This window comes from Bubalus kerabau, chromosome 11 (genome assembly GCF_029407905.1).
Source record: "Bubalus kerabau isolate K-KA32 ecotype Philippines breed swamp buffalo chromosome 11, PCC_UOA_SB_1v2, whole genome shotgun sequence".
In the NCBI taxonomy this organism is placed as follows: Eukaryota; Metazoa; Chordata; class Mammalia; order Artiodactyla; family Bovidae; genus Bubalus; species Bubalus kerabau.
Window position 1 is genome coordinate 74,014,622 of NC_073634.1, and position 14,316 is coordinate 74,028,937.

General features: G+C 50.2%; 1 protein-coding gene across 1 annotated transcript in view; it reads right to left on the reverse strand.

Annotated features, from left to right (window-relative positions):
- Positions 1–14,316, reverse strand: part of PLB1 (phospholipase B1) — a 126,286-nt gene that overhangs the window by 32,914 nt on the left and 79,056 nt on the right. The window contains exons 30-42 of the mRNA XM_055540617.1: positions 13,822–13,860; positions 13,186–13,246; positions 12,309–12,367; positions 11,306–11,379; positions 7,195–7,238; positions 6,632–6,740; positions 5,072–5,123; positions 4,608–4,688; positions 3,978–4,043; positions 2,931–3,031; positions 1,936–2,017; positions 1,174–1,278; positions 62–157 (exon numbers count right to left, since the gene is read on the reverse strand). Coding sequence (XP_055396592.1) covers positions 62–157; positions 1,174–1,278; positions 1,936–2,017; positions 2,931–3,031; positions 3,978–4,043; positions 4,608–4,688; positions 5,072–5,123; positions 6,632–6,740; positions 7,195–7,238; positions 11,306–11,379; positions 12,309–12,367; positions 13,186–13,246; positions 13,822–13,860 — 969 coding nt within the window. The remainder of the gene's footprint in view (positions 1–61; positions 158–1,173; positions 1,279–1,935; positions 2,018–2,930; positions 3,032–3,977; positions 4,044–4,607; positions 4,689–5,071; positions 5,124–6,631; positions 6,741–7,194; positions 7,239–11,305; positions 11,380–12,308; positions 12,368–13,185; positions 13,247–13,821; positions 13,861–14,316) is intronic.

Below are 14,316 nucleotides of genomic sequence, written 5' to 3' on the forward strand. Positions count from 1 at the left end.
GGGGCTGGTGCTTTGCTCTAGACTAGAACCCCAGAGAATCAGGAAACCCCACTCATCTTACCATGTTGACCCAAAGGGCCCTGGAGAGCTGGGAGTGGAATTTCTGACTTGGGTTGAGGCAGTCTGGGGCAAAGAAGGACACATCTGGGCGCCCATCCTGAAGGAGAGAAATAGACATCCTTAAGATCCTGTTGGTGCTGAGGGTGGAGAGTGGAGCTCACTGGCAGGCCTGCCCTCTGGAGTGAACTTCTCGACACCCCACATCCCTGGGCGGCGCTCCCAACCTGCGGCTTCCTAAGGGCCTGCTCACCTCGAGAGAGGGCTCAGAGTAGTCCCACAGATCAACAACTTTGAGTGACCCCAAGCCCCCAACCTGCTTTCTGGATCTCACAATTCCCTTTATTTAATTTAAAAAGTGCTATCTATATTTTTAGGCGCATTTATGCAACCCATGCCATGGATGAGGGAATGAGATCCTAGTCCCTGAGGAAGTCTTAGCCAGCCAGCTGGGAACAGCTATTTCCCAACTCTTGACCAGTTGATCCCAGTGAGCTTGGTGGGGAGAATAGGGCTTCAGGCCTGGGCAAAGTCTAGGTGCTTAAAGCTTCTTCTAGTAGGCCAGGCCCTTGGGATGGAGGCCCAGGTGGACAGACCCAAGTGTCCACCCTGGCCCATTCACAGAGCCCTTCTGCTCAGAATGGAAGAGTCAGGTGGAGAGCAGAGCCAGGGAGAGAAACAACAGCCACAGTGCTGGGTATGGGGCCGAAAGTGAACAGTCTGGAGTTGGACGTGTTCAAATCTCACCTCTGTCCCTTATTTCCTGCATGCTTTTAGGAAGGATTCTTCATGTCTCTGAGCCTCTCTTACATGGGAATGATAAACCTCACCTCAGAAGGTAATTGTGAAGATTTTATGTATGGTATGCACAGTGCCTGGCATGTAGTAGGTACTTAGTAAAATGGAGGCTGCAATGAGCAGTCATGAGAACATCAAACATTGGGCTGCCTCTTGAATACAGTTCTGATGTTCAAGGAGGCTGCAGCCACCAGAGCAGCAGCTCGAGAGCTGCCTGGGTCCGCCCCATTTGTTCCCAGTCTGTGGAAGCACTTGGTATTTCCACTTTGAATTTCCTCCTCCTTGTGGGAGCCCTGTCAGGGAGGGCAGGGAGCCTACCGCCAGGACAGGGAGCCGGATGTTGTAGAAGAAGGGCTGCAGAACCACAGAGAAGTCCTCCCGCGTCTCGTACCGACCGGACTCCACCAGCTCGCGCATGCTGCTCTGGGGACACACCCGTGGGCATCTTCAGCACAGGCCCGGGAGCTCCAGGTACCCGTTAGCGCAAGGCTGGGGGTGATGGGCAGTGACCTTGTGCCCATCTCCCTCAACAGGTGTGCTAACTCAGTTCTTCTCTTGAGAACACAAACATACTTGATGACAAACCTCTTCCCAGAGAATTGGAAATGGGTTGTGCCTCCTTTTGGTTCTGGTTTTAAGTGGACTGCAAGTTCTGAAGGGCCAGCAGGAAGTCCCAAAAGGAACAGCAATCTAGGAGAGGCCTCCAGAGGGCCGCTAGGCTTGGGACCTGCAACACCCTCATTGGCTCGTGGCCTGCCTGTTGGAGAGGTGGAGGGTTGCCGGGGCAGCTGGGCATCTGGGGGGCAGGGGAGGGAAAGGCAGTCCCATGGGGCAACCAGGGCTATTCCCCTTGTCAGACCAAGGGTTGAGCCAGCAAGACAGCTCAGCCATGAGGACTTTGTCACCTAGGTTCCTTTGTGAATCTGCCTCAGGTGCCTGAGATACCTAAGCCAGGAAGTGGCCTGGATGGTGATGTTGCCTGTCAAACTCTGAATAGCTCTTCTGTTCCCATGAGCCTCCCAAGGGGGGCTCTGGGCTGGTGTGCTGATCGAGGCGGAGGAGAGACCTTCTTGGTCTTACCTGGTAGGCTCGGGTGATGGACTCCAACTTGGCCAGCTCTTGGGAGCTCTCCCGCGGGGTCAGAACACAATTGCACAAAATGCTGCAAAAAGAGGGGAGACAGAAGGACCCAGAGCCAAAGCTGTGGTCAGGGTGGAGGTGGGGGAGTGGCTCGCAGGAGGCTCTGCTACACATGCTCGGGGCAGGTTTCAGGCCTGACCCAGGGAGGCACAAGGGGAGGATATATGGATGGGCACCCTCTCACGTTAACAAATTACTAAGTGTTGGACCACGGGCCCTGGGCCTTCAACAAATTACACTGAACAAATGCATTTAGGCAATGAGAAGCCCATGTTTAGTGTTTAAAAATAAGTACAAACGCATGCTTTGGCGAGCCTCTGTTGCTCAGGTCCCCAGATACCTCTGGAGTTCACACTAGTGTCCTGCTATGTTCCTTTTTGTTTTATGATGAATTATTTCACACTCATAAAATCTACCAGATGTTAAAAAAGATCTCTCTACTCAAAACAGAACCTGGTGCAGAGTAAGACTTTAAAAAGCATTTGTTAAGTGAATAAATGGATGTGTGATGCAGGAGGAACAATAAAACACACACCTGTGTCCTTCTCACTCCACTTAAGAAACAAAACACTCCCAACTGGAAGCTGCGTGTCCCTCCCCAGGTCACTTCTTCCCCGCAAAGGTAAGTGAGCTTTGCTTTTGTTATGGTTTCACCATGTGTGGACACATCTGTATGTCACTCCTTCTCACAGGCTGGGCTGCACTGTCTCTCAAACACTAGCCTGTGTCCCAGCCCTGACCTCTGCCCAGCAACTTCCCCTATCACAGAGGTTCAATGGTACCCTGAGGTCAGGGAAGTGGGAGCCCTGACCTCGACCTCCCAGAAGGAGGTGGTCCTGGCACAGACCCCTTTATAGATGCACATGGACAGATCAAGTCCCAGAGACCCCGAGGAGTTCCCACCATGTGAACCAGATCAGCAAGCACCCGCCTACCTGGCCTGATGCACGGGACACTTGTCGGGGTTCCCCAGGAACACCTGCCTCATGATACTGGGACTCATGAAGTCCACAAGGTTGACCAGTGCCCGGGGTACCTATGTGCGAGGCTCTGGGTGAGAGAGGGCCTGGGAAGCTGCTTTCCCCAGCTGCCTTAGGACCCTGAGAAGCGGGACCAGGCTCTGGGGCCCCTGAGGGGTCCTGGGAGGTGTCAGCACAAGGTGAGCACCCAGAGCCCTGCAGTCTGTGCCGCCCACACGGGCAGCAGTGTGAATGGGCCTCCCAGAGTGGGCCAACATGGCAGTCTTGGGTCTAAATGCTGAGGGTTCAGCTCATAATGAATCTGCCTTCAATGTAGGAGACCTGGGTTTGATTCCTGGGTTGGGAAGATCCCCTGGAGAAGGAAATAGCAACCCACTCTAGCATTCTTGCCTGGGAAATCCCATGGACAGAGGAGCCTGGCGGGCTACAGTCCACGGGTTGCAAAAGAGTCAAATACGACTTAGCTCTGTTCAGCTATCAGTTAGCTTTCAATTTGGTGAGGTAGCCCCGTTTGCCAGGACATTAGCCCTTAATGGGCTCCCTCTAGCCTGGCCTGGACTAACTCTGCTGAGCAGGCTCAGGGTTGTGGCAAACCCAGAGAAGCCTCTGGCTGGCTGAGCACCCCTCCCAGGCAGCCAGAAAGTCTTGTCCGTGCCAGGGGATAGGGAGAGAACATGTTGGGTGCAGGGCCAGAAAGGGGCCTGCTGTAGACACTCCTGCCACTCAGGGCGCAGTGCCCAGCCTGTGAACCACCCAGCTGCCACCACCAGAGAACGTTCCCAGTCCTGGTGAGGGGATGCTTAGTGCACACACTGCTTTGCCCTTCAAGCCTGAGACCCTTGGAACTGGTCCCAAATAGCATGAGGCTTCCTTGGGGGTACCCCCAAACTATGGAAAGGACAGGAGCCCATGTCCTTGTCTAGCTCCTTGGGAAGGGGGTGTTTTACTCTCTTCTCCCCACCATGCTTGAGCAGTGTCAAGTTTGTGGGAGCCCCCACCCACCTCTCTATGTAGGATGTCCAAGGCATTGCGGAGATGGTCAAAAAAGTTGTCTGCAGAATAAAGATTCTGGAAGAGACAGGAGAGAGAAGAGAAGCTGGTTAGGGAGACAGGCCAGCAGGCAGAACTGGGTTCTCCCCCAGGCCCCCAGCTCCAGCCCCAAGGACTCGTTCTCCCTTGGCCTCCAACTGTGACCAGCTCACGATGTCAGAATCTGAGATGAACAGCTGGGTACTCGCTGGGCCAGACAGAAGACTGCAACCTTCAGCTGGAGCTTTACTTCAGGAGTAGGACGTGTCAAGTCCCACTTCTAACTGCTTGGGGTTTACTGTTTCTTCTCTTTCTTTCAGGAATCGTAAGAGAGGGGACCAGAAGCCCTGTATATGTGCTACTTGCTGACTCACACTATATGGGACAGGGAGGTCGGGCCAGAAATTTGAGGGGCTGGGGAAAGAAGTGTGTGTGTGTGTGTGTGTGTACATGTGCACGTGTGTGAATTATGTGTGCATGCACACACACACAGGTATCCTTGGACAATCCTGAGGTTAATTCTAGGGACTGTTCTCGAAGAGGATCTCCAGGGCCCACAGGTCAAAGTCAAGAGCAATGAGTAGGCTGACCCGCCCCCATTACCGAGTCCGTGCAGTAGTCACATAAATCACTGCCTCCAATCAGCACCGTGATGACCTTCCAGTCCTCATGGAAATTTACTCTCTGTACAGAGGCAGGAAAACGCTTGATGATTTCCAACAAACCAAAAAACAACACAGCTCTAGGAAATCCATTCAAACCTCTAAAACTTCCTTGCCCTTTTGAAAAAACAGGATCAGAACCTCAGAGCTGACAGCACTTCAAAGATTTATTTATAGACCACAGATTCTTAGCATCAGGAAGGACTTTCAGGGTCACTGTGATCAGCGACAAACCTCTCTCTGGTTGACGTAATCTCCTCCAGGCAGCCTTCGACAGAGGCTGCCCTCTGCCACTTGAATGCCTCTAGGGACTGGGGGCTCACTGTTTTCATGGCCAACAATTCCATTTGGGGATTTTACTGGGCTAGCAAGCTAGTATTTAAGATAATCATAAATCTGACTTACATTGTCGGATTTCATCTTCTGTATCAGAGTCTGGACTTGGCTTACAAGTTCCCTGAGGAGGAGAGGAAATCAGTCCTACTGAGGAAGAGCCCCTAAATCTTTCATCCTAAAAGGCCTGAATTTGAGGCTTCCATGGCATTCACCCCACCCCTGACCCCCCACCCTCCAACATGAGCTGGCTCAGGGACAAGAAGCTACTTGCCTCTTCTGGAGAAGTTATTACAACAAATAACCCTTCACAAAACTAGCTGTGTTTGTCCCAAGCCTCTATAGTCAAGGGTACTGCCAATCATATTTGTTACGCATGGTTTCCTTTCTAGGACTCCACGTGCAAAGTGTCTTTAATGATTCCGTGCAGGAAACTGTTCATCTCCTTTAAAGGACTGGTATAGACTCTGAAATTAGATCTAGGAAAGTTGTTGCATGCTTCCTCTTTTACCTTGGCTGCCAGGAAGCTGAGCATTTGATGCTCAAGCACAATAGTTAAAAGTCTCATATTGACACAGCTGCTTCTTCCCCTCCTCCCCCCACCAGTGGCTGTGATTTTTCTTAGGTATATGTTAGTTGTGTCATTTTTGGTAATGGCACAACTTAGTTAAATGCTTCTCTTAGAAAGAGGTCATAGCAACCCACTCCAGTATTCTTGCCTGAAGAACCCCATGGACAGGGAGCCTGGCAGGCTACAGTCCATAGGGTTGCAAAGAGTCAGAGGACATGACTGAAGTGACTGAGTGCACACACATAGAAAGAGGTGGGGTAATAAACTTACACCCTACACATACCTGGGTTTATAATTCACGGAAAGACTAGCTCTCAGGCACCCTCAGCTCTTCATTCGTTTTGGCCCCTGTTTTAGTGTGAGATGGAGCCACAGACCAGAGGTCTCCGGGCACCTGGCAGCGGGTCCATGTGTACCACCATCTTGGCTGTTTCTATTACCAAGAAGGGTCTTCCCAGGCTGGGCCAGGAATGAGGTGACCCAGGTGGCTGAAGCCTCTAGGAGTGGGGTGTGGGAGGAGGGGTCTCCTTGGAGGTCAGCCTGGGGGGCTGAGTGGTTGGCGCCAGATGCCTCTAGCTTCTCAACTGCATTTCCTGTAGCCCCACAATGGGCATAAGGACAGGACATGACTCGCCACTCCTCTAAGCAGCTCCTCTAAGCAGCTTCTAACATGGAGACTCTGTATTGCCCACCTATTTGGTTGATATTCCCTGATCTATGGGGGGAACTGCCACTCATGAGGCACTGGAGAGAATACCATTATGCCATGGTAAGTTTTAAAAATTGGATATGGTGGGTCAGGTAGCTGAAGATTAGAACATGCTGCCCAGGAAAGCAAGACCAAGTTCAGGCTCTAGGATCATGGTCTCTGTCCAAGATCCAGCCATCCAGCCTCCCCGCAGTCCCAGAGGCAGCCAGCGAAGAGAATGGCCAAGAGACTCTCCAATCATTGCTGTAAATAAAGGCCCCCTGTGTATATAGAGGTCAGAATTACAGCCGTGAAGGGAATGATGTGCCTCCCACTCCCTACCCAACAGCTCCCTCACCCCAAAAATGCCTACTCAGCCTTAGCTCCAGGAACAGCTTGATTGAGGAATGCATTTGTCTCATTGGCATCTCCTGTGCCCACCGCATAACCTGTGAGATTCCCATTAAACTTCCGAAGGATATCTGGAAAAGAAGGGGGTACACGGGACACAGAGAGCTTTTAGGATGGGAGGTGGAGTATGCCCCAGAAAGAGGTTGAGGCCTCAGATGGCTTGATGACAGGCTGAGCCAAGGCAGCAAGAGCCTCTCAGCTTTCCTTTTCTTTCTTTATTCTTTGCAGTGCAGCCGCTCTCTCGGGCTCATCTATCTTCATACCCTTTGGGCTGGTGAAGAGACCTGAGGCTCAGGCTGTTGGTAACTTGGCCCAGGTCACCTGGCCAGCATATAGAAGGGCCAGGGTTTTAACATAGTTTTTTCCAGCCCCTTCAATGGCCTGTCCACAGGTCTCTCCTCTCATTTCAATGGCAGCCCATAAGGAAGATGTCATTTCTCCCTTTCTTAGCTGAGAGGCACTTTCAGGAAGCCTGGGCATCAGATGGACCCAGCGGACAGACTCAAGACACTGGTTGTTACTTACTCGGTAAGGTGGTCACGTTCTCCAGGGAGCTGTCCCCTCCTGAACTGTAGAAAGTGAGCAAGTCAGTGAGAGAGACTGAATCAATGTACAGGCTTTATAGAAAAGTGCCCCCGTCTTTTAAAGACACCCACACCATCAGCATCTGTCATGCCCCAGAGCCACCTCTTTGTGTTTGAGGGATTCGGAAAAAATATGAATTCCCCAAGAGGCTGGCTCCTCCAAATCCAGGATTTGAAGGTGAAATCTGAGGGCTTTTTCCTTCTGCAAATCAGGAGGCCGCATACTTAGCTGATTCTATACTATGCACCCAGCCATGCTCTACATTAGTTATCTCATATCTCCAAACAAGCTTGGGATGTAGATGAATTTTCTCCATTTTACAGAGTAGGAAGCTGAGGCACACAGGGGTTAATCAACTTTCTATGGAAACTTAAAACCATAAAGGTAACTAAAAACCAGCTTGAACTGGAAACCTTTAGAAAATGGATAGGCTCTTCTCTGCCCAGTGGTCAGGTAAATTCCACTGGAAAGTTCAGGGGATGGCCTCTCACTGCCTTTCAACACCTGATCTAATTTCATATAATCTAGTTTTATGGCCCTCAATCTAAGACACACTCAAAGTTTCAGTTTCTTTCATGCATTTAAACTGAACACATGTGGGAGGCAAGGGGAGAAGTATTTCTGTTTTAATGAAGTCCACTGTTCAGATGTACTATATTTACTGTTGTTTTTCTTCTGTGACTCCCTCCTCCATCCCAGTATATTATTCCAGGCCAAGAGGTTTCAGAGAATACAGTGTTAGCATTCAGCCCACCAGTGTAGACTTTCGAAGGACAGGCCATGAATCAAAGTTATGGCTGTTCTTCATTCAAGAGAAGGCTTGGAGTGAAATTGACTATTTTATACTAGGGTGGGGTCAAGGGCTTAAATCAAAGGGTCAAGATCCTCAAAAGGTGGAGAGAAACACCAGCCAGGTAAACTCTACCCTTCTATTCTCACTCAGGTATCTCTCTCCCCACTCCCATCCAGTGTCTGAGCTGAGCCTGGCCTTTGGTTGGGCACTGCTTTTAAAGCTTCTGATCCTTTCCCAACTCTGCATGAAGCTACTACTTTAGCTGCTTCCTGAGCCTTCCTTCTTTGGACCAAAAGCACTTCATCACAACACTTTTCACTTGGCAGGAAATGACAAAGACTTATACCTCCTCCCATCACTGTCTTCTAACCCTGCCTCCTTTCCTCCTTCTAGAAACATATAAAAGCTAAAAAATTATAAACACAGAAACATATATAAATGCATACACATCAAGTATGTTCTATTGCAATTTCTTATGTACAACTATCTTTGTTCTACAAAGTGCGGTAGCTGATTAAGACAATAGGCTACAGAAATCTCTCAGAACCCATTTCCAGGAGAAAAGAGAGAATTATACAAATAAATAAGGAGAAACAAAAATATGGAAACCCTTGTTTTGATCAGAACTATGGGAAACATGAAAGAAAACAGACCCACATGAAACAGCTAGTTTAGACAAGACCCTTCAGATGAATGGAGTTCATATTACACCATGAGCTCAAAGGATGGGCTTTGTTCCAGAGTCACTCACAGTATGCAGAGAAATGCAAAACTGATGCTTGATAACATTTATCAAAGGAGTTTCAATAATGTGAGACTGAACTCCTAATTAATAAGACAAAGAAATGCTTTTTGTGATAAATAAATTTTATTTTGGTCCTTTGAATGAGCAATCAAGCCAACATTTCAACTGAAGGAAAGGCAATTCTCTAAAGACCTCCAGATGTGGCACACCAGTGAGCTAGCCAGAGCGGGGTCTTTCACTGCTGTGTGATTCTTACAGGCCAAGGGGCCTTGGAAATGTTCACAGCCTAAACTCTTCCTGCAAGGCCTGCTCATAGCTACCCACCTACCAAGAACTCTTCTCTCTAGTCTGACTCCATGAGGTCCACTCCTTCTACTTTGTTTCCTTGGAGAAAGAGGCTCAAATTGCATTCTTAGTTTACCTGGAATCATTAATTTCCTATTTCCTATCCAGAAGCTTTAATGGCTTCAGAAAATTGCTTTTTCTCAGCTTGGTCTACTACATGGACATTTCCCAGGAGATGCTAACAGGTACTCTGAACAAACAAAGTGTTCCGGGATTAAGGAAATATTGGATTAAACAGAGACAATTTAAATAGATTTCTTCATTGTCGGGCTTCTCAGAGCCTTTAATATGCTTATATGCATGTGAATTTCCCAGAGGAAGGGTATAGTAGGAAAAATTTCCCCCAAAACACAAAGATTGGGGCTAGTGTTCTATGGAACACACTTTGGGAAACATTACATGTTTTATAAAGAGTCAAACTATCTCTTAGACTCTGACCAAAAAACTCTACTTTTAACACATGTGGGTTTTGGGGCAGGTCTCTGAAACACTTAGAATAAAGGGTTTAAAGGGACAGGAGCCATTGAATATATGAGGCCTTGAAAACAGAACCAGAAGATTAAAACATCAGGCCTTACTAGACCTCACTCATAGGAAGAAACATCAATGGCTGGATTTTTTCACTGCTGTAGAGAGAAACGTTCAGCGGAAGATGGCCTGTCTGTATCTGAATCCTGGGAATCTGCGCAGTAACTGTGAAGTTAGGTAGGTCTCCTCGCTCCCCTGACCACACCAGGGGTAGCTCACCGTCAACTGCTGGCCGGCTTGTCTGTCTTATTATCTGTTTTCCCACTGCCTCCCCCTTTAGCTCAGACCAAGTAAAGCCGCCCCTACCTCGTGTTTTTTCGACTATAATACCCTCCACTCTCCTGCTCCTCCCTCTGGTTTGTCTTTCTCCTGCAGCCCCAGTAACACTTGGGACTCAGTGGGTAAGAGGCAACCTTGACTTTGTTCCTCAGAGACCCCCCGCCAGAAGGGGGCTGAAGGTGTATGGGACCTCACGCACTGGGAGGCCTGTAGCTCAGCTCTCGCTAGGTGATGTCCCCACACTATCCACACCTGCGTCCTCTCTGTGGGTGGCTCCCGGCTGAGTGAGGATGCCCCTCACCCAGGAAAAACTTCCTCTCAGGACGGTCCTCAGGGCCGGCCAGAGGGCTGCTACAGCCTGCATGAGCTGAACACTGCTCCCTTTCGCTTCCTTGAAAGAAACATTTCATCTGATTCTCTCTGCAGGAAAGGGAGGGGCGGCCCTGGGCTACCCCACTTTTCATCAGCGCTCTGCCCTCTCGTGGCAGAGTCCTGAGCTCATCACCAATGACTTCGAAGGGCTCAGAAACATGAACTTTATTAGGAAAGAAAGAAACAAGAATACTCATGTGCAGCCACTCTCCTGACATGCCTTAAGCTTTCCTACTTCCTGTCTGGAATACTCTTCTCGCCTACCAAACTGCTAACATGGCAAGGCCTAACGGAGTACCACCTTCTCTGGGAAGCCCTCCTCTCCCACCTGGCAAGGTTGAGTATCCCCTTTTATATTCCTGTAGCATCAGGCACTTGCCAACTGAGCATAAAGCTTAGCCTGTGCTTCCCATACCACCCTGCCCCACTACCTCATTATGCAGGCACAAGGAAGGGGCCCTGGAATGCCTATTGGTTGGGGTTTTTGACTCAGCTGATTCCACCTGAAGTGGGTGTCTCATTTCAGAACTTTCTGTACAGATGTGTGCATATACATAAAGGCAGAGGTGTGGCTACACAACGTGAATAAACAACATGAATAAACACAGACACACAGTAAACAAGAAACACAGGAACAACCACACGGGCACATATACATGCAAACAGGCAGGTGAAGACTCAGAGATCTGGTGCTTTCCCGGTGCATTTCATGCTGAATTTGTTGACCCAGAAGTCTGATAAGAACCTCGGTTTGCTTCTTCTGCACAATTAAAAGAAAAGAGTTATCAAAGAAAAATATCCTCTCCACTCATCAAATTGTTCCATTTTTCCAGAAATAAGATAGGTTTTCCTTCTGAAAGCCCCCTCCAGACCTGGTGCTTGCTCTTCGGTATTTATACATGTTACAGGAGACACATCCCCACTCGATCTCTGGGGGTGGGGGGAAGCGGTAAGCATTGGGGTGGGAGGGGGTCACAGGTTAACATTACCTATACGAAAGCCCCCGGTACTGAGTGGTGACATCAGAAAGGTCATTCGGTTTGGAGCCAATTCCATTGCCGGCCTTTGAAAACATATCCAAATATCAAAATCCACGGGAAAATCAGAGAAAAGGGAGGCTGCAGATGTGCAGGGCTTCCCAAGGTGTTCCCTGTGTGTGCACTGCGGCATGAGCAGAGAATCACCCCAGGGGGTCAGAATTCCTGGGCTGGCTGTTTTTCCTTCCCCAGATCTCAGCTGCCTCCTTACAGACCTGAGCCCATGCCCTGCTTATCTCATAGGATAGTTTTTATGACCAAACTGGATCATAATTGCAAAATCAGTTTTGAAGCCTTTAAAGTGCTTTATGAATGTGAGATTCAATACCATTAGCAGCATTCTGCTCCTAAGTTCTTGACGTGCATGAAGAAAGAGCCTACGGATCTGCAGTGGACAGATTTCTCATGCATTTCACAGTTCTCTTTCCCTTGGAGACATTCTGTAAGGCAGTCTCATGGCTTCAGAAGTGCTGCCAGAAAGTGGTGCTTTGGAATGATATCATGGCCCTATTTCTTGGAACTTAAGAGCGTAACTTTTACCACAACTACAGAGTCTTTCCTGCTTTGCGGCGGATGCAAAGAGGAAACAGATGTGAGGGTTGGAGCTTCTTGTAAAGTATAATCCAAGGGAAAAGCACCCTCACGGAAGGTTTAGAAGATTTTTTGAGTCAAAATGACATTATTTTTTGGAGTAGTTCAAAATGTGATGTCAAGTGTTCATAACCTCTGCTGCCTGAGACAGTTCAGCTCACTCCTGAAGAACTCCCACTTACACACCTGACTGGGAACACAACTGCAAAATCAAACCCTCGTCCTGCTCTCGCCTGATGGAGTCAGGACAGAGGGGCAGGAGAGCACAGAGGCCAGGAGTACAGGCCTTGGAGCCAGAAGAACTGGGACCTGGAGCTGACACAGTCACCCACACCCTGCAAGGACGGGGCCCAAGAGTCCTTACGGTCAGAGAATCCCCCAGAGCGGCCACAACTTGGATGTCTGCAGGTCTCAGGGTGTGCACTGGAAAGACAGACAAACACTTGAGTCTGTGGGGAGGAAGCTACCATCAGAATCCAGTGCTACTTGCTTTCAGACCAGGCACACGACCCATGTGCGAGTTTGGGCTGTGCGAGACTGAGCATCTGTGGTGCCGTGGAGGCAGAGGGCAGGGGAAAACAGCTTCCCCATCAGAGACACAACCAATCAACTTGGACCTATGGGAAGGGAGAGGTGTTGAGAGGGTAGAAGGAAGAAGGGGAGGGCAGGATGCTTGGGCACCATGGGATCCCAGCACTTTGGTGCCAGCAGTCACATGGGATACTAGCTGTGACCGGAGTGCATGACCAGATAGGCACTGGCCCATGGAGAGGAGGTCACAGTCTGATGCATGGCCCCTTTAGAGCTGGGTTCTGGATTTCCAAGAGTCTGAGGAATAATCATGTTGGGTCTTTTCCTGCCCCCAGTTCTCTTTTGAAGACTCCTGAGAACTTTCCAGGAGGCAGCAGTGACTGCAGAGCCTGGGGCCACAGGGTGATCCACAGAGCTGGCTGTCTGTGGTGACTCCCTGGTGGGCACCATACACCCCGGTTCTGGGCCTTGGTGAGGTCACACCCCAGGCTGGGCCACTGAGGGCGGTTTTCCTGTGGCCCCCCCACATGTGCTCCCATTAGCTGGAGGAACAGGGGGGACCCTGGCTGCTCTGGGTTCTGCTGGGTCAGACTTTGCTATAGAAGAGGGGGACTTCTCCTAGGTGGCCACCCAGAGAGGAAGCAAGCACTGGCCATTAACTGAGTTCTTGTAGAGGGGCCCAGGGTCCTGGTGTGCCACCAGGGGCTTACCTGAGGTGGGTGGTGAGGCAGAAGGGGCTCTGTCACTGCACAGCAGCTGGCTCCCTTGATCCTAGGGATGCAGAATAGATCCCAGGGTTGCCAGGGGCCAGAGAAACTGGCTGGGCATCGGACTCACCCAAGAGCTCTAACGAATGCAGATTCCTGGGCCCCACCCTGGGGAGGGCCTAGCGGGACATCTGAAGAAGGTGCCCCAGGTGATTCTGAGTGTCAGGCCGGGCTCCACCTGTGAACCTAGCTCTGATCCTCCCACACCACCCCTACCATCCAATGCCAAAATCAATATCAACAAGATGATCCCAGCCCACTGCAAACATATCCTCCCCATCCCCCTCTCCCCCCACTTCTGCAGCAGATTTATAAGGGAATGGTTCTCTTCACTTATGTCTAAAGAGGCTGAGAGTTGACTGGCTGGCCCCCCTGTCTGAACTGTTATCAATAATGCGTACTTTGCCCTCCCCACTGTCTGAAGGTGTAGGTGAATGGACTTTATAGAAGAGTGTGAATACCCCCCGACTGTCCATCAGGAATGCTCACCCACATTCCCATTGCCTTGTAGGACTGGTGCCTGCTAGCGGCTGCCCACTGCACTGGCAGCTGAGCTGAAAGGAAGCAACAAGTACATACCTGCACGAGGTTCTTGTAGGTGCTCAGAAATGGCCGGGCCTGTGAGAAGAGGGGGCGAACCACGGGAGCAAGTCAACTTGCCTCCTGCTCTGCTCCCACGTGCAGAAATACCTTCCAGGTTCCCAAGTCCCTGCCCTCCAGGGTGACTGCTGGGCCCCCTCCCAGGATGCACCCAGCCTTCTTTGCAACCCCCTTAAATGACCACAATAAACCCTGCAGGGCTCCCAGGAACGAGTACCTCTGCACTTTGCCTCTTACCCAGCTGGCCGGGGTGGCTAGGTCACCTCTCTTTCTCCACCTTGCCCCTTTCTAACAGAGTCCCACTGTCTACTAATACAAGCCCAGGTCCCGAACTCCTAGCCCCCTTTCCCACCTCTCCCACTCCTGTCCTGCAGTAGCCTAGGTGCCTCACACCCAGACAAGAAAAGCCAAGCGCTTTGAGGTTCCACCCCCTGAAGCCTCCTACTCAGCAGGTTTCTGTCCTAGACCTGGGAC